The 20,182-nt window shown below is 35.3% G+C and overlaps 2 protein-coding genes across 2 annotated transcripts; both read left to right on the top strand.

Annotated features, from left to right (window-relative positions):
* Positions 1-1,890: 1,890 nt before the first annotated feature.
* LOC146326900 (hemicentin-2-like) lies at positions 1,891-11,443 on the top strand. The gene is made up of 9 exons (XM_084718276.1): positions 1,891-2,184; positions 5,239-5,559; positions 5,750-6,011; positions 7,303-7,673; positions 7,858-8,115; positions 9,479-9,799; positions 9,958-10,197; positions 10,284-10,313; positions 10,472-11,443. The coding sequence occupies exons 1-9, from the start codon at positions 2,136-2,138 to the stop codon at positions 10,660-10,662; spliced, it is 2,043 nt and encodes a 680-aa protein (XP_084574402.1). The 5' UTR covers positions 1,891-2,135; the 3' UTR covers positions 10,663-11,443.
* Positions 11,444-13,061: 1,618 nt separating this feature from the next.
* Positions 13,062-18,166, top strand: LOC146326901 (uncharacterized). The gene is made up of 5 exons (XM_084718277.1): positions 13,062-13,591; positions 15,431-15,751; positions 15,936-16,193; positions 16,285-16,428; positions 16,744-18,166. Exons 1-5 carry the CDS (start codon positions 13,543-13,545, stop codon positions 16,923-16,925), a joined length of 954 nt encoding a protein of 317 aa, XP_084574403.1. The 5' UTR covers positions 13,062-13,542; the 3' UTR covers positions 16,926-18,166.
* The last annotated feature ends 2,016 nt before the right edge of the window (positions 18,167-20,182 follow it).

Below are 20,182 nucleotides of genomic sequence, written 5' to 3' on the forward strand. Positions count from 1 at the left end.
GAGCTGGAAAATCTTTTTGTATTTTGCATTAATTTTACAGTCATCTAATCTCAGTACAGCAGCAGCTGAGTAAGCATAGTTATAAAATCACTGATCAGATTAAAAATAGAGTAAATCTATATAATAATTGTTTTGATCTGCTCTTGTTAGACAGCAATAGAAGGCTGCTGGTCATAATTGACATAACAAAGATTGATTTTTAAAAAAATCTATCTTAAGAAATGACAGTGACTTCAGCTAAATAAAAAAATAAAACCGAATTTATTCCTGGTTCTATTGATGACATTTGTAACAATCAGCCACTAGAGGTCATAAACCCTCTTCTATTCCATTTCAGTGGTTGGCAGCTCTTTGGAACAAAAGAAAAACAAACAACATTAATTTTGGACACATCATATGTAATAATGTTGATGAAATCTTTAATTATGTACATATTTTATCTGCTTCACATACAGAGTTGTTTTTCTTTCCTCCTTTGTTTGGTATCCTTCACTCATGTTGAACTTTTGGTACATAGAGATGATTCATGTTTTCACTGTAGCCCTGAGGCCAAAAATAAAACTCTGATGTACAATCAGGCATAATATTTATATTTTTAAATATGTAAATGACTGGACTTTTTACATGTGGGAGGACGTTGCTATAAATTAAATGCTGCTGTCTAAATTAAATCAGACTGAATTATTATTAAAAGAAACAATTTTATTGATAATAACAAACTGTTATTAGCAAGAGAAAAGATCACTACTTATGATGTAGTTTTTTAGTTTAGTGTTTTACTGAAATTCAAATCAAATACTTTAGACACTAAAAGGAGGTAGTTGGTTAAGTAGTTTGTTTCTACAGTTTGCCTCTCTAGCTGGTTATTAGTTGATGCTGAAGCTAATTAGTCATGTTGTGTTATGACGACATCTGCAGGCTGTGTTTGGGTTTCACTCATGTTATGCTCTGCTTAAGTAACGTTTGTTTATATTCACTTTTAAATGCCACTTCCTGTTTAGTTTTCATCCTGGATATAAGAGACATTTCTGTTTCATAATGCATATTTTATCTGGTAGTTACAGATTTCACAGTTGTTTTTCAGTACTTAAAATATTTACTCTCCTGTGTACATAGAAAACGTGTAGCAGACGAAAGTTACGACTGAAAACATTCACTGAAATATCCAACTTCCTGTGTCTGTTCTCATTTCCCAAACATTGAAAATAGAAAGATACCACACTGTGGACATGTAAATTGTTTTAATAATAACATCTGCATGTTCATCACAAATGTGGATGATGATTCAACAGGCAGTGTGTAACTGTTGAGGATAATAAGATAAAAGAGAAGCTGTGTATATGATTCACACTGCTGGATGACAGTTCTACTGTTTGTTTCACTTCCTTCATAGCTGAGTTCAGTGACAAGCATTAGTGATACAGCATGGTCAAACTTAACATCTAACGTTAACAAACAAAGCTTAATAAACTCTTCTGTTATTTAATGTTTAGTCTCAGGACATTTTCTTTTCAGCCAGCACACACAAAAAGTTTAAAACAAATTCTTATAAATTGCTATAACAGCTTAAATGAGGAACTGATCTGAACAGTTGGCTGCAACATTTAGTTTCTTCACTATGTTGTGAAAACCCCAAATCATTATGTCTAAGGACATAACATTATTTTAGTGATTAAAACTGTTAACTCAAAGTGAAAATACGTTTTAAGGAAAACAATAGAAACATCGTTGCTGCTTTTACTTCAGTTTGTGAACATTCAGCCTTCATTCATCTTTACACTTGTAGTGTAAAACTCAGTGATACTGGACATTTGTTCATTTGTCTCAGAACAATATGGCTGCAACTGGAGAATAGTTACGTGTGAAATGATACTAAATGGACAAACAGATGCCTTGTTTCTGTTTTAGCTGCTTTGCTAATAGCGACCACATTAACTTTGCTTCCTCTTTCCCCTCAGCTGTACTATTATAGTCATTCACTGCTGTTTTTTCACACTCTCTTATCTGAAGCTGATCACTAACAGAAGACATTCAGGCTGTTCAGTGTAGGATGCTCATGTTTGTGGTTGAATAAAGAAGAAAAGTTTGTCTGGAAGCTGCTGACTGGATCAACAGAGGCTGAACACTGAGGAGACATGGAGGCTGTGATTGGACTGTTGCTGATGTTACTCAGCGTCTCTCATGGTGAGCTGTTTAACTTGTTTAATTTGACACATTTTATACATCTATAGGATGAAATATATTCAAAAAGTACAGCCTGATGTCATCTTCAGTGATGTGTTTTATTTTACAGTTCAAACACTGACGCACACTGGGACCAAATTCAATTCAAGAATCATGACACAAAAGTTAACAACATATAATTATTCATTAATAATATTTTTTTCTGTTCAATTGATTGATCTATGATGGTGAAACAAGCAATAACAATATATTTCATCCTTTAACAATCTTTGGTGTAATTTTAAGTGATGGCTTGTCCATAAATAGTATTTACAATTGATAGTATTTTTTTTTGGCTTATTTGTTTTCATTTATTTGTTATTTACTGAAATTGAAACTGATATACAAAATAACAGAAACAAAACATATGACGGAGAAAATTAAAATAGTGATTATAATTGAATCTCAATTTCAAAGCTTTATTAACATAAAAGGGAGGATTGAAAACTCAGTGATAGAACTAATTTTGAATCATTATCTCAGTTACAACATGCTGTTGAACCAGAAATACAATTAATTCTTTGACTAAATGTTCTGCTAAAAGGAGGGATTTTTGTGAAGTGAAATGTTTTGCTCTCACATGTTTACTTATGGCTCTAATACACAAAACAAAACATTTTCCTTTCTGTCATTTGGAGAAACACACAGTTCACTAATACAATCTTCAAGTTTTTCATAATAAATAGAATAAAAAAAAACATATTCATATTTTCAGTCTATCATGTTTATCAAAGATGTTTTTCCAAAATGTAGTTGTGTCCTTAATAAATCCAATAAATGCTCACAAAAATTTCCTTAATAAAATAAACATGTTATAACAGTTTGCCAACTTTACTTTGCAGCTGCATGATGCTTATCTTCAGTATGAACATTAAAACCAAAGACACCATGATGTGATGGTTCCACCTTAACTCAAAACTGAAATATTAGAGGTCTTCTTCATCATTTCATATGTAATTCCAAAATCAAATCCAGTGGTGGACAGTAGTGAAGTACATTTACTTCAGTACTGTACTTAAGTACATTTTTTGAGTATCTGTACTTTACTTGAGTATTTGTTTTTTTGGAAACTTCTGACTTTCACTTCACTACATTTCAAAGACAAATATTGTACTTTTGACTTTCTAGGAAGGTTGTTGTTACTTTTCGACTGAGCTTTGAAGTCAGCTGTTGGCGTTTTTTCTTTTCTAAAATGCAGTTGGTCAGATGCTGTATTCCTCACAGGAGGAAACCAATCACAGTAGCTCCTCTGGATTGATGTAAAAGTGGAAATATATCATCCAGGTGCTCTGTAACAAGAACAAGCAAGTTCTCCCTCTGTCATTCAAACAAAAAGCAGTAATAATGATGGCAGGAGAAAGACAAAATGAAATCTCAAGATGTTATTATAATTATTAATTATTTCAGGTAGCTTTTAAAGTTGGATTGTTTTTATCGGGGTGAAAAATACCACATAATTCATGTATATGCTGCCTGAAGACAGAAAGAAATCTCAGTTATTTAACAGACTTGGAGAAATCCTTACAGTTGGCTTCAATCTAATTTTCATGATGTGATTTTAATACAGTTACATCAGAAATTGACAATAACTGTCCTTTTTGTTTTTGATTGTATTTCTATGTTGAAGTTTTTATAGGTGTTTCTATAGGCTTTGTGTAGCAGAGTGGTTCTGCAAGCATCAGTGCATCATTAGATGGTTTCAGAGAGTTACAAGCTTCTTTAAATGCATCATGAAAACAATACAGCATGTACTGATATTAGAAAATGTACTTTGTAATTTGTACTTTTGAATACTTAAGTATTTTTAAAAACATGTACTTTTGAATACTTAAGTAGTTTTAAAAGCAAGAACTCTAATACTTTAACTTGAGTAAAATTTTGACTGAGCAACTTTCACTTGTAGTTGAGTAATATTTGACCAGGAGTATCTATACTTTGATTCAAGTACTGGGGTTGAGTACTTTGTCCACCACTGATCAAATCATGAAATCTGTTACTCAGCTAACTCAGACTGCAGATCCGTGCCAGGCACCAAATGTTGAAGCACCAATTGCAATGTTACCACAACTCACAGATGCAGCCAGCAGAGATTTTCAAAGTTCAGCCAATATTAACATGACCCCCTTGCATGATGTCCTGAGCTGAAACAAGTTTTCAAACTGAAGCAGTTGTTGATCACCTGCAGCCTCTAGTGTCCAGTTTAGAAGAGTGAGAAGTCAGTTGTCAATGATCGTACAAAACAGAGCAGTCAAAAAATAGAATTAGGGTCGTATGTCTCCATCAACCAGTCAAGTTCCAGTTTACATCAGTTTACATTTACATCCAGATGTCATCGCCTCATCATTTTATCCTTTTAGATATTTGTATGTAATTTTGCCATGATTAGTGTATGAATTCTTGAGTTATGGCCAAAAATGTGTTTAGTGAGCTCATCGTGACCTTTGACCTTTGACCCAAAATCCATGTGGAGTCCAAGAGGATGTTTGTATAAATTTTGATGAATTCTGGATAATAACTATCTTTGTAGTGCATTTACAAACTGCAACAATCATCCCACAAATTCTACCACATTTAGTATATTAAAAATATATTATATTTATATTATTAAATTATATTGTTATTATATATTATATTATCTATTGATTTATTATAGAAAAATCTGAAATTTTGTTTTTATAAAACATTTCCAGGTATTGAAACTTACTGTGACGGCAACACCACAGTATAAAAAAATCTACAAGTCCTTCACTCATTTTTTGAGTAAAAGAGCATCAACATTAAAGTGAACCACTTCACAATGAAGTGAAGTAAAAAGTGCAATTTTTTTTGTCTGAAATTGGAGTAGAACCATAAAGTACCATAAAAAGAAAATAGTGTGGTAAAGAACATCTACCTCAAAGTGCAGCATTTAGTAAATGTACTTAGTTACATTTCACCACTGGCCACAGTCCTGTGTAATTCTCAGCTGCTATCAGATTTGTTCATATTTAACAACTTATGTTTCAAAATTTCCAGGTATTGAAACTTCCTGTGATGGCAGACAGGATGGAGCTCAGTGTTATGGAGCTTTGGGAGGAACTGTGGTCATCCAGCTGATGGACAGCGCCTCAGAAATATTTAGATACCTATGGATTAAAGACAGAACAGCAATACTCATTGGGGGCAAGAATAGGAATCTGTCTAATCTGATAGAAGATAGATCTTCATTCACTCCCAGTGATGGAACATTTAGGATCAACAGCCTGAGCAGCACTGATGGTGGTGAATATACTCTGGAAATATTTGATAAAGCTGGAAAGCTCACAGAGACTCAAACTCTACAGTTGATCATTCAAGGTAAATAATTATTTTTGCCTCCTGGGGAATTTAGTAACACTGACAGACACACATGTCATTTACTATTGTTAAACTGCACGTATCTCATATTCTACATGTATTTGTATCCATGTCTGCTCTCTATTAAAAACTGTATAAAATGACCATCATTATGTTAATATAAAAAGTCATGTGAGTGTGTTTCCTTCAGCTCCTGTGTCCTCTGTCCTGCTGGTCTCTGAGTGTCTGTCCCAGGGAGAGATGAGGGTGTCCTGCTCCTCTGAGGGAGGGGACAGTCCTCAGTACAGCTGGACTCTGGATGGACACACACTGACAGACGCTCAGCTCCTCTCTGGAAATAAAGACAGTAACAACATCACTCTGAGACAAGACGTCTCAGGACAACTGGTCTGTTCAGTCAGCAATCATGTCAGTAATGTCTCGAAAGAAGAGATGATATCTACCTGTGGTGAGTGAGAACATGATGAAGATTGATGATTATGACACTGATGATTAACTGTACATCAGTCATTGATCTGTTTTTTTCACACAGGCTTCATATTCATTCACAGTATCCTATAAAATGAGACACACATGTCACAGTGGTGCTTAAAGCCAGTAACACTCAAGATGGACACTGTGTCCTCCAATCACATCATACCTTTCTATAAAATTGTAACTTACTCAGTTACAGACAACTCATGATCTTTCTTCTAACTCTGTAAATACAGGGAGAGACCAAAAGAATTGCATTATGGTCCATCAGTCAACACTGTAAATATCGTTCACGTGAATACATGTTTGTTCACTAACCACTGTACAATACATGATGCTTATATGAGGATTTAGCAGTCTAAGTTATTTATGTCAATATATCTTCCAAAGTTGCAGTATTTTCAGAATAAATAAAAAAGTAAATAAATATATAAAACATATTTCCTGTGCATTTCCCTGTACAGTGTCTCTGTGTTGTAGTACAGTGGAGAGAGAGATAGAAATAAAGATGTTGAACTGAAAACACTCTGGAAGATATCCTCTGGATTTGACTAATTCAGACTGTTGAAGCCTCATTTTAGCGTCAGTGTCACATACACTGCAGGACAAAGTCTGCTGAACCACTGCGGGCAAAAAGGGAGGGATCATAACTGTCAGATTAAAACTCTCAGTTCATAATTGCAAAAAACAAGGAGTGTGGATGTTGTCGCCTCTCACCTCCATTAAAAGCACATCAGTATGAACAGGAGGAAAGATCAGAGCAAAACCACTTTCAGTGTTCATATTAGCACCTGACTATTGTTTTAAGACCTTTAAGTGCAGCAACACCACAGTATAAAAAATCTACAAGTCCTTCACTCATTTTTTATTTGAGTCAAAGAGCATCAACATTAAAGTGAACCACTCACAGCACTGAATGCCCTGATTCATAGTGCTTTATTCTCTATGTATTATCATAAATATATTATCATATGTATTACTGGATTGTCATTGCTGATAAATTATCATGTTTATGTCAGCAAGTTTAAGAAGTTAAGTCAATACAATGAAACATGTATGAAAAGCAAACTACTAATGATATGTATAGTAATAAAATAAATTAAGTGAAGTAAAAAGTGCAATTTTTTTTTTTGTCTGAAATTGGAGTAGAACCAAAAAGTACCATAAAAAGAAAATACTGTGGTAAAGAACATCTACCTCAAAGTGCAGCATTTAGTAAATGTACTTAGTTACATTTCACCACTGGCCACAGTCCTGTGTAATTCTCAGCTGCTATCAGATTTGTTCATTTTTAACAACTTATGTTTCAAAATTTCCAGGTGTTGTAACTCACTGTGATGGCAGACAGGATGGAGCTCAGTGTTATGGAGCTTTGGGAGGAACTGTGGTCATCCAGCTGATGGACAGCGCCTCAGAAATATTTAGATACCAATGGTTTAAAAACACAACAGAAATACTCAGTGGGGGCAAGAATAGGAATCTGATTAATCAGATAGAAGACAGATCTTCATTCACTCCCAGTGATGGAACATTTAGGATCAACAGCCTGAGCAGAACTGATGGTGGTGAATATACTCTGAGAATATTTGATTCAAATGGACGCATATCAGAGTGGCGGACTCTACAGTTGACCATTCAAGGTAAATAATTATTTTTGCCTCCTGGGGAATTTAGTAACACTGACAGACACACATGTCATATACTATTTTTAAACTGCACGTATCTCATATTCTAGATGTATTTGTATCCATGTCTGTTCTCTATTAAAAACTGTATAAAATGATTCTGTTAATATGAAAAATCATGTGAGTGTGTTTCCTTCAGCTCCTGTGTCCTCTGTCCTGCTGGTCTCTGAGTGTCTGTCCCAGGGAGAGATGAGGGTGTCCTGCTCCTCTGAGGGAGGGGACAGTCCTCAGTACAGCTGGACTCTGGATGGACACACACTGACAGACACTCAGCTCCTCTCTGGAAATGAAGACAGTAACATCATCACTCTGAGACAAGACGTCTCAGGACAACTGGTCTGTTCAGTCAACAATCATGTCAGTAATGTCTCGAAAGAAGAGATGATATCTACCTGTGGTGAGCGAGAACATGATGAAGATTGATGATTATGACACTGATGATTAACTGTACATCAGTCATTGATCTGTTTGTTTCACACAGACTTCATATTCATTCACAGTATCATATAAAATGAGACACACATGTCACAGTGGTGCTTAAAGCCAGTAACACTCAAGATGGACACTGTGTCCTCCAATCACATCATACCTTTCTATAAAATTGTAACTTACTCAGATACAGACAACTCATGATCTTTCTTCTAACTCTTTTAATACAGGGAGAGACCAAAAGAATTGCATTATGGTCCATCAGTCAACACTGTAAATACCATTCACATGAATACACGTCTGTTCACTAACCACTGTACAGTATATGATATTTATATGAGGATTTCACATTAATTTATCTTCTAAAGTTACAGTATTTTCAGAATAAATAATAAAAGAAATAAACATATAAACATATTTCCTGTGCATTTCCCTGTACAGTGTCTCTGTGTTGTAGTACAGTGGAGAGAGAGATAGAAATAAAGATGCTGAACTGAAAACACTCTGGAAGATATCCTCTGGATTTGACTAATTCAGACCGTTGAAGCCTCATTTTAGCGTCAGTGTCACATACACTGCAGGACAAAGTCTGCTGAACCACTGCGGGCAAAAAGGGAGGGATCATAACTGTCAGATTAAAACTCTCAGTTCATTTTTGCAAAAAACAAGGAGTGTGGATGTTGTCGCCTCTCACCTCCATTAAAAGCACATCAGTATGAACAGGAGGAAAGATCAGAGCAAAACCTCTTTCAGTGTTCATATTAGCACCTGACTATTGTTTTAAGACCTTTAAGTGCAGCAACACCACAGTATAAGAAATCTACAAGTCCTTCACTCATTTTTTATTTGAGTAAAAGAGCATCATCATTAAAGTGAACCACTCACAGCACTGCATGCCCTGATTCATAGTGCTTTATTCTCTATGTATTATCATAAATATATTATCATATATATTACTGGATTATCATTGCTGATAAATTATCATGTTTATGTCAGCAGGTTTAAGGAGTTAAGTCAATACAATGCAACATGTATCTGTTCATCATATACTGTATTTATGTAAAATATTAATCTGAAAAGCAAACTACTAATGATATGTATAGTAATAAAATAAATGAAGTGAAGTAAAAAGTGCAGTTTTTTTGTCTGAAATTGGAGTAGAACCATAAAGTACCATAAAAATAAAATACTGTGGTAAAGAACATCTACCTCAAAGTGCAGCATTTAGTAAATGTACTTAGTTACATTTCACCACTGGCCACAGTCCTGTGTAATTCTCAGCTGCTATCAGATTTGTTCATTTTTAACAACTTATGTTTCAAAATTTCCAGGTGTTGAAACTTCCTGTGATGGCAGACAGGATGGAGCTCAGTGTTATGGAGCTTTGGGAGGAACTGTGGTCATCCGACTGATGGACAGCGCCTCAGAAATATTTAGATACCAATGGATTAAAGACAGAACATCAATACTCAGTGGGGGCAAGAATAGGAATCTCTCTAATCAGATAGCAGACAGATCTTCATTCACTCCCAGTGATGGAACATTTAGGATCAACAGCCTGAACAGGACTGATGGTGGTGAATATACTCTGGAAATATTTGATTCAAATGGACGCAGATCTGAGCGGTGGACTCTACAGTTGACCATTCAAGGTAAATAAACTTTTGCCTCCTGGAGAATTTAGTAATATTGACAGACACACATGTCATATACTATTCTACATGTATTTGTATCCATGTCTGTTCTGCATTAGAAACTGTATAAAATGACTCTGTTAATATAAAAAGTCATGTGAGTGTGTTTCCTTCAGCTCCTGTGTCCTCTGTCCTGTTGGTCTCTGAGTGTCTGTCCCAGGGAGAGATGAGGGTGTCCTGCTCCTCTGAGGGAGGGGACAGTCCTCAGTACAGCTGGACTCTGGATGGACACACACTGACAGACGCTCAGCTCCTCTCTGGAAATAAAGACAGTAACATCATCACTCTGAGACAAGACGTCTCAGGACAACTGGTCTGTTCAGTCAGAAATCACGTCAGAAGAATATCTACCACTGGTGAGTGAGAACAACATTGAAAACGCTGATGTTTATAGTAACTCAGTATCAGTCATTGATTGGTTGATGTGTGTCTTTGCTCATAGGCTTCATATTCATCTGCAGCTCCACTGTGGGTAAGAATAGTGACATATCAGTATCCATTAAACCTGACACTCACACCACACTCTAATCAAATTGTGACTTCCTCCAGCACAAATAAAACAGATGAAAACTAACCCTCCTGTCACAGCAATAACCTGAAATGTGATTTTGTGTGTCTTTATCTGAACAGATCGCTCTCTGCTCATATGTGGCGTGCGAGCAGTTGTGGTGGGTCTCATATTAACTGGGATTTTCATCTATTTTGCCTGGAAGGAGAAGAAACAGGAGATATCTGAAGGCTCTGCCGTCCATCGAAAGAAGGATAATCAAGAAAACTCTGTTGTGATGGTTGAAATGAGAAGTTCTGCATCTGAACTTTAACTTTTAGGAACCAACACCTCAGTGTCTCCTTCTCCTCTGTTTTTATTCTCCTCCACATTTTGTTTCACTGTTGAAGCTCTGATGGCACAGAGGTTATGCATTGCGACCCTAGTTCTATGATCACAGCTGGAGCCGTCCAACTGTTTTCTTTTTGATATTATTTTTCTTGATATATTTTATAGAAGACATTTTTTCAGTCTCCAAGAGCGCACTCAAGGTCGACCAGACTGTTTCTCATTGTTTGAGAAACACTGCTGAATCTTATTGGCTTGTTTTGGGAAGTTTGTCAGAAAATTCAAGGAGACTGCTTTTTCATTGAGAGAAAATGATCTTCTCTTTCCCATGATGGTTTCAATGTGCCCCCACCACCAGCCTCAGGCAGCAGCTGGAAGCAGACAAGTTACAGCAAGGCAAAGTATCACTTGATTTATGTAAATAATTTTGTGTTTTTCTCCTCAGATTGCAAACTTACATTTGTTTTTCTTCTATATTTATGTTGAGTAATAATGTTAAAACCCTCCAAAGCTTTTTAGGAATAAGAGCTTTAATTTAGTTGTTACTTTAGTTGCTTCCTTGTGTTGTGATGTGATCAAAACCTGTAAATCAATCACTCATGTGTTATCAGTTAGTTTAGGTAAGATTCCTTTTTGTTGGCATTTTTATCATGAACTGTTCCTTTAATGACTGCTGAGAACTGAATAGAACTCTCTCTACTGGTTAACAGAGGAGTTACTGTTGATTATGAGAATATTTCAGGAAAAATAAAGATCATTAAAAATCATCCAATGCCAGATGTCTTTTATTATTAGTCTATCTATCTATCTATCTATCTATCTATCTATCTATCTATCTATCTATCTATCTATCTATCTATCGATTATTATTATTATTATTATTATTATTATTATTATTATTATTATTATTATATTTTTTGTATCTTGCATTCATTTTACAGTCATCTAATCTCAGTACAGCAGCAGCTGAGTAAGCATATTTATAAAATCACTGATCAGATTAAAAATTAAATTAAATCTATGTAATAATTGTTTTGATCTGCTCTTTGTTACACAACAATAGAAGGCTGCTGGTCATAATTGACATAACAAAGGTTGTTTTAAAAAAAATATTTAATAAGAAATGACAGTGACTTCAGCAAAATAAAAAAATAAAACCGAATTTATTCCTGGTTCTATTGATGACATTTATAACAATCAGCCACTAGAGGTCATAAACCCTCTTCTATTCCATTTCAGTGGTTGGCAGCTCTTTGGAACAAAAGAAAAACAAACAAAACATTAATTTTGGACACATCATATGTAATAATGTTATCACTAAAACCTTTAATTATGTACATACTTTATCTCCTTCACTCATGTTGAACTTTTGGTACATATAGACGATTCATGTTTTCACTGTAGCCCTGAGGCCAAAAATAAAACTCTTATGTACAATCAGGAATAATATTTATAGTTTTAAATATGTAAATGACTGGACGTTTTACACGTGGGAGGACGTTGCTGTAAATTAAATGGTACTGTCTAAATTAAATCAGATTGAATTATTATTAAAAGAAACAATTTTATTGATATAAACAAACCATTATTAGCAAGAGAAAAGATCACTACTTATGATTTAGTTTTTTAGTTTAGTGTTTTTATTGAAATTAAAATAAAATACTTACTACTCAGTATGAACATTTGTTTATATTCACTTTTAAATGCCACTTCCTGTTTAGTTTTCATCCTGGATATAAGAGACATTTCTGTTTCATAATGCATATTTTATCTGGTAGTTACAGACTTCACAGATGTTCTTCAGTACCTAAAATATTTACTCTCCTGTGTACATAGAAAAAGTGTAGCAGACAAAAGTTACAATGACTGAAAACATTCACTGAAATATCCAACTTCCTGTGTCTATTCTCATTTCCCAAACATTATGTTGAAAATAGAAAGATACCACACTGTGGACATGTAAATTGTTTAAATAATAACATCTGCATGTTCATCACAAATATGGATGATTCAACAGGAAGCGTGTAACTGTTGAGGATAATAAGATAAAAGAGAAGCTGTGTTTATGATTCACACTGCTGGATGACAATTCTACTGTTTGTTTCACTTCCTTCATAGCTGAGTTCAGTGACAAGCATTAGTGATATAGCATGGTGAAACTTAACATCTAACGTTAACAAACAAAGCTTAATAAACTCTTCTGTTATTTAATGTTTAGTCTCAGGACATTTTCTTTTCAGCCAGCACACACAAAAAGTTTAAAACAAATTCTTATAAATTGCTCAAAATGTTTACACCTTAAATGAGGAACTGATCTGAACAGTTGGCTGCAACATTTAGTTTCTTCACTATGTTGTGAAAAACCCAAAATCATTATGTGTGAGGAAGTAATATTATTGTAGTGAATAAAACTGTGTTAACTCAAAGTGAAAATGGGTTTAAAGGAAAACAATAGAAACATCTTTGCTGCTTTTACTTCAGTTTTCGAACATTCAGCCTCCATTCATCTTTACACTTGTAGTGTAAAACTCAGTGATACTGGACATTTGTTCATTTGTCTCAGAACAACATGGCTGCAACTGGAGAATAGTTATGTGTGAAAATATATTAACTGGGCAAATAGATGACTTGTTTCTGTTTTAGCTGCTTTGCTAATAGCGACCACATTAACTTTGCTTCCTGTTTCCCATCAGCTGTATTATTATATTCACAACTGGTTTTTCACACTCTCTTATCTGAAGCTGATCACTAACAGAAGACATTCAGGCTGTTCAGTGTAGGATGCTCATGTTTGCTGTTGAATAAAGTAGAAAAGTTTGTCTGGAAGCTGCTGACTGGATCAACAGAGGCTGAACACTGAGGAGACATGGAGGCTGTGATTGGACTGTTGCTGATGTTACTCAGCGTCTCTCATGGTGAGCTGTTTAACTTGTTTAATTTGACACATTTTATACATCTATAGGATGAAATATATTCAAAAAGTACAGTCTGACGTCATCTTCAGTGATATATTTTATTTTACAGTTCAAACACTGACGCACACTGGGACCAAATTCAATTCAAGAATCATGACACAAAAGTTAACAACATATAATTATTCATTAATAATATTTTTTTCTGTTCAATTGATTGATCTATGATGGTGAAACAAGCAATAACAATATATTTCATCCTTTAACAATCTTTGGTGTAACTTTAAGTGATGGCCTGTCCATAAATAGTATTTACAATTGATAGTAAACTCATGTTTTTTGGCTTATTTGTTTTCATTTATTTTTTATTTACTGAAATTGAAGCTGAGATACAAAATAACAGAAACAAAAAATATGACGGCGAACATTAAAATAGTGATTATGATTGAATCTAAACTTCAAAGCCCCAAAACCTGAAATATATTTATATTATTCTCACTGGGTTATTTACATAAAAGGGAGGATTGAAAACTCAGTGATAGAACTAATTTTGAATCATTAACTCAATTACAACATGCTGTTGAACCAGAAATACAATTAATTCTTTGACTAAATGTTCTGCTAAAAGGAGGGATTTTTGTGAAGTGAAATGTTTTGCTGTCACATGTTTACTTATGGCTCTAATACACAAAACAAAACATTTTCCTTTCTGTCATTTGGAGAAACACACAGTTCACTAATACAATCTTCAAGTTTTTCATAATAAATAGAATAAAAAAAAAAAACATATTCATATTTTCAGTCTATCATTTTTATCAAAGATGTTTTTCCAAAATGTAGTTGTGTCCTTAATAAATCCAATAAATGCTCACAAAAATTTCCTTAATAAAATAAACATGTTATAACAGTTTGCCAACTTTACTTTGCAGCTGCATGATGCTTATCTTCAGTATGAACATTAAACCCAAAGACACCATGATGTGATGGTTCCACCTTAACTCAAAACTGAAATATTAGAGGTCTTCTTCATCATTTCATATGTAATTCCAAAATCAAATCATGAAATCTGTTACTCAGCTAACTCAGACTGCAGATCCGTGCCAGGCACCAGATGTTGAAGCACCAACTGCAATGTTACCACAACTCACAGATGCAGCCAGCAGAGATTTTCAAAGTTCAGCCAATATTAACGTGACCCCCTTACATGATGTCCTGAGCTGAAACAAGTTTTCAAACTGAAGCAGTTGTTGATCACCTGCAGCCTCTAGTGTCCAGTTTAGAAGAGTGAGAAGTCAGTTGTCAATGATCGTACAAAACAGAGCAGTCAAAAAATAGAATTAGGGTCATATGTCTCCATCAACCAGTCAAGTTCCAGTTTACATCAGTTTACATTTACATCCAGATGTCATCACCTCATCATTTTATCCTTTTAGATATTTGTATGTAATTTTGCCATGATTAGTGTATGAATTCTTGAGTTATGGCCAAAAATGTGTTTAGTGAGCTCGTCGTGACCTTTGACCTTTGCCCCAAAATCCATGTGGAGTCCAAGAGGATGTTTGTATAAATTTTGATGAATTCTGGATAATAACTATCTTTGTAGTGCATTTACAAACTGCAACAATCATCCCACAAATTCTACCCCATTTAGTATGTTAAAAATATATTATATTTATATTATTAAATTATATTGTTATTATATATTATCTATTCATTCATTATAGAATGAAGGAATTGATACTTTTTGAAATGTTCATGTTAAGTAATTGATTTAGTTCAACTGAGAAAAATTTGGAAAAATCTGAAATTTTGATTTTCTAAAACTTTTTCTTACATTTCCAGGTGTTGAAACTTCCTGTGATGGCAGACAGGATGGAGTTCAGTGTTATGGAGCTTTGGGAGGAACTGTGGTCATCCAGCTGATGGACAGCGCCTCAGAAATATTTAGATACCAATGGATTAAAAACACAACAGAAATACTCACTGGGGGAAAGAATAGGCGTCTGTCTAATCTGATAGAAGACAGATCTTCATTCACTTCCAGTGATGGAACATTTAGGATCAACAGCCTGAGCAGCACTGATGGTGGTGAATATACTCTGGAAATATTTGATAAAGCTGGAAAGCTCACAAAGACTCAAACTCTACAGTTGATCATTCAAGGTAAATAATTATTTTTGCCTCCTGGGGAATTTAGTAACACTGACAGACACACATGTCATATACTATTGTTAAACTACATATATCTCATATTCTACATGTATTTGTATCCATGTCTGTTCTCTATTAGAAACTGTATAAAATGATTCTGTTAATATAAAAAGTCATGTGAGTGTGTTTCCTTCAGCTCCTGTGTCCTCTGTCCTGCTGGTCCCTGAGTGTCTGTCCCAGGGAGAGATGAGGGTGTCCTGCTCCTCTGAGGGAGGGGACAGTCCTCAGTACAGCTGGACTCTGGATGGACACACACTGACAGACGCTCAGCTCCTCTCTGGAAATAAAGACAGTAACAACATCACTCTGAGACAAGACGTCTCAGGACAACTGGTCTGTTCAGTCAACAATCATGTCAGTAATGTCTTGAAAGAAGAGATGATATCTACCTGTGGTGAGTGAGAACATGATGAAGATTGATGATTATGACACTGATGATTATGATCACTCTGTACATCAGTCATTGATCTGTTTGTTTCACACAGGCTTCACATGGTTTAACTGCACCTTAATCAATGGGACACACATATCACAGTGGGTCCTTGAAGCCAATTACACCCTGTGTATTTCTCCAACAATAACCTCTTCCAGTCAACCTCCCTCCGGCACTCATGGCTCATGGTACCTTAGTAAGTGAACCTTGCCACCTTGCACCTTATCAAATGGGACGCACATATCACAGTGGCTGCTTGAAGCCAATTACACCTTATGTATTACACCAACCACACCAACTACTGTGAGTGAGCAGACTGACATCATAGAATTAACCAAATTTAAATTAATTAATTAAACCATCCACCCCTTCCTTCAATCAAACTGTGACTTCCTCCGCCACAGATAATCCATGGTACTTAAGTGAAAACTAACTCTCTTGTGAGAGTAATACCTCAAGAATAAAAACCATTAACTTGACATGTGATCTTTGTGTCTCTTTGTTTGAACAGATCTCTCCCTGCTCATATTACGAGCTGCTGTGATTCTCATGTTAACTGGGATTTTCATCTATTTTGCCTGGAAGAAGAAGAAACAGGAGATATCTGAAGGTTCTGCCGTCCGTCGAAAGAGGGAACGTCAAGAGAACTCTGTTGTGATGGTTGAAATGAGAAGTTCTGCATTTGAACTTTGACTTACTGGAACCTCTCACCTGCTGTGATTGGTCATGTGTCTTTATCAGCTCACTATGAAAACCTCCAAAAAAGAGAAGAAAGGAAAGAAAGGAAAAGAAAGAAAGGTCTGCAAGTGTTTTGTGCTTTTGTTTCATTGTTGGAGCTCTGATAGAACAAAGGTTATGTGTTGTGACCCTAATTCTATGATTCAAAGTTTGATATTCTCGATATATTTTATTCAGAAAAAAAAGTTGATGTTTTTCAGATAAATTATTTTCACTTTAGTCCCAGTTGCTATATACATTTTAAAAAGTGTGATTTTGCATGTATCTAACATTGTGCATTAATACCCATATTGGATTTTACACCATAACAATTGCCCTTTTCACATATATGGTTATGGTGATTAACTCAGAAAATATCTAATTAAGTAAATAATACTTTTATGTTTGTCTCATCTGATTACAAATATAGATCTTCTGTGCTTCTATGTTTACAAAGAGTAATACTGTAAAACCATTATAAACATTTAATCGTAATAGCTTTAATTTAATTGCTTTCTAGTGTTATGTTACGTATTCAGACCCCGTCAACCAACCAATCATGTGTCATCAGCCAGTTTAAGTAGCTACCTTTTTGTTGTCCTTTACTGTTGTTTATGGATGATTCTGTATTAAATAAAACGCTTCAGAACATTTAAAGAAAGTAATGATTTATAATCATATCGCTGTTACTGCCTTAAGAAGTTTTACAAAAAGAGTCTGCTTCATTAGACATGTTGACTGTTTACTGTTCCAAGTGTAAAGTCAGAATTTATTTTAGGTCCTTGGCCTTTAATCTACAGTTGCCACTGGAGGGCGACAGAGTTTAACAAGTCGATGGAGAGAAAGAGAAGGAAGATGAGACAACAATCAGGTTTGGCTTCAGACCGCTGTGGACCAACAGGAAAGTGTGAATATCACACATTTTAGGACTTTGGTTGTGTACTTCAGCTAGAAATGGGGAACTGAAATAATTAAATACTTTATTGTGAGTGACACAAAAACCGTCAACAATCACATAGATCAACATGTCCACAAAGCTTTTCTCATGAAGTTTGACTTTATAGTTTGAAGAGAGATTAGTACTGAATTGTCATCCATCAAATTCTAGTTTGGTGGCAGAATATGGTTTTGATCAGTCAATCAGTTTGGGCGGGGTGGCATTTTGTTACCTCTTTTGTCTTTATGTTGTCACCTTTGTCAAAAGACAAACCAGTAATCATCTGACTGTAGATTGGATTTATCAAAGGAATAAAGACAAGGAAATTTTACCCACATTTTCTCTGATGCTTTCTTTTAAATCAGTATACAGGCTGTGAACATAAACATGAAACTGAAAGAAAAAAGTGAACATGAAATAATGTTGTTTATTATTTATTACAAAAAAAGAAAGAAAAGAATCAGTGTATCAGTGGAATGAAATCCCTTCTCCTGATGCCATCAATTCATTCTATTTACAAATATACTTTAAAAAGTTAATAGAACAAGACAGAAAGAAAAGAAGAAACAAGAAAACAATGACTGAGGTAATATGTAATAGTATGCTCACTGTAAAACAGAATAAAAAACATTATGTGCAGTATAAGTACAGAATAAACAGTATATATGTAGTATAAACAGTATAAAAAGTCTGTGCAAAAGATGACTGAGGTCGACAAGCTGGTAACAGTTGTACTAAAGACAGTATAAAAACAGTATGTGCAATGTAAAAACAGTGTAAGATGCAAAAATGACACAAGGGGTGAGCAAAAAATACTGTCCGGTGGGTGCAAATTTGCATTAGTTCCTTTGTTCGTTCATGTGGTGGTAGAAAGGTGCAGGGACAGTGGCTTGGAGATCTTAATCAGCCTCATGGCCTGGGGATAGAGACTATCTTTCAGCCCTGAAGTCCTGCATTTCAGACTCCTGTACCATTTACCTGATGGTAGGAGCGTGAAGAGGCAGTGCTTGGGGTGCGAGCGGTCTCTGATCATGTTGTGTGGGCTCGGTAGTGCCCCCATAGAAACTGCAGACAAGTGGCGAGGGCAGTTTAAAGTTCCTCAGCCTCCTCAAGAAGTACAGCCTCTGTGGCACCTTCCTGATCAGCTGAGTGATGTGGTGGGTCCAGGTGAATCCTCACTGATGTGTTGTTGTGTAAAGTTGTTGTGTTGACACCACAGCACCAGGTCGTCAGCATATTCCAGAGATATTCTCATGTACACAATCTCGCAGGGTGCCAGTGTTCAAAATCATTGTCCTGGAAGTGGTATTTTTTTAAATCCTGATGGACTGTGGTTGACTGATGAGGAAGTCTGAGATCCAGTCGCAGAGTGTTGGGTTCAGTTCCAGGCTGATTAGTTTCTGTTTTACCTTGGTGGAGGTGACTGTATTGAATGCTGAGCAGTAGTCAGTGAACAGCATTCAAATGTATGTGTCCCTATATTCCAGGTGGGAGAGTGCAGTGTGTACTGCAGTACCAACAATATCCTCTACGGATTTTGTTCGCAAACTGGAGGTTTGACGACAGGACGACAGAAGGAACATCAAGAGAACTCTGTTGTGATGGTTGAAATGAGGAGTTCTGCATCTGAACTTTAACTTTCAGGAACCAACACCTCAGTGTCTCTTTCTTTTCTGTTTTTATTCTTCTCACATCTTGTTTCACTGTTGAAGCTCTGATGGCACAGAGGTTATGCATCGTGACCCTAGTTCTATGATCACAGCTGGAGCCGTCCAACTGTTTTCTTTCTGATATTATTTTCTTGATATATTTTATAGAAGACAATTTTTCAGTCTCCAAGAGCGCACTCAAGGTAGCATTGTGTGAATTTTCTGCTTCTAGCAGACTGTTTTTCATTGTTTGAGAAACACTGCTGCATCTTATTGGCTTGTTTTGGGAAGTTTGTCAGAAAATTCAAGGAGACTGCTTTTTCATTGAGAGAAAATGATCTTCTCTTTCCCGTCATGGTTTCAATGTGCCCCCACCACCAGCCTCAGGCAGCAGCTGGAAGCAGACAAGTTACAGCAAGGCAAAGTATCACTTGATTTATGTAAATAATAATTTCGTGTTTTTCTCCTCAGATTGCAAACTTACATTTGTTTTTCTTCTATATTTATGATGAGTAATAATGTTAAAACCCTCCAAAGCTTTTTAGGAATAAGAGCTTTAATGTAGTTGTTACTTTAGTTGTTACCTGTAAATCAATCACTCATGTGTTATCAGTTAGTTTAGGTAAGATTCCTTTTTGTTGACATTT

The sequence above is a fragment of the Lutjanus erythropterus genome, chromosome 5 (assembly GCF_056507025.1).
Source record: "Lutjanus erythropterus isolate fLutEry1 chromosome 5, fLutEry1.hap2, whole genome shotgun sequence".
NCBI classification, from domain to species: domain Eukaryota; kingdom Metazoa; phylum Chordata; class Actinopteri; order Lutjaniformes; family Lutjanidae; genus Lutjanus; species Lutjanus erythropterus.

Coding starts and splice junctions, on each gene's coding strand:
- LOC146326901 (XM_084718277.1), top strand. CDS start 13,543: ATGGAGGCTGTGATTGGACTGTTGCTGATGTTACTCAGCGTCTCTCAT. Junction 13,592..15,430: donor GTTACTCAGCGTCTCTCATG/GTGAGCTGTTTA, acceptor TTACATTTCCAG/GTGTTGAAACTTCCTGTGAT. Junction 16,429..16,743: donor TCATGGCTCATGGTACCTTA/GTAAGTGAACCT, acceptor TTGTTTGAACAG/ATCTCTCCCTGCTCATATTA.
- LOC146326900 (XM_084718276.1), top strand. CDS start 2,136: ATGGAGGCTGTGATTGGACTGTTGCTGATGTTACTCAGCGTCTCTCAT. Junction 5,560..5,749: donor TCTACAGTTGATCATTCAAG/GTAAATAATTAT, acceptor TGTTTCCTTCAG/CTCCTGTGTCCTCTGTCCTG. Junction 7,674..7,857: donor TCTACAGTTGACCATTCAAG/GTAAATAATTAT, acceptor TGTTTCCTTCAG/CTCCTGTGTCCTCTGTCCTG.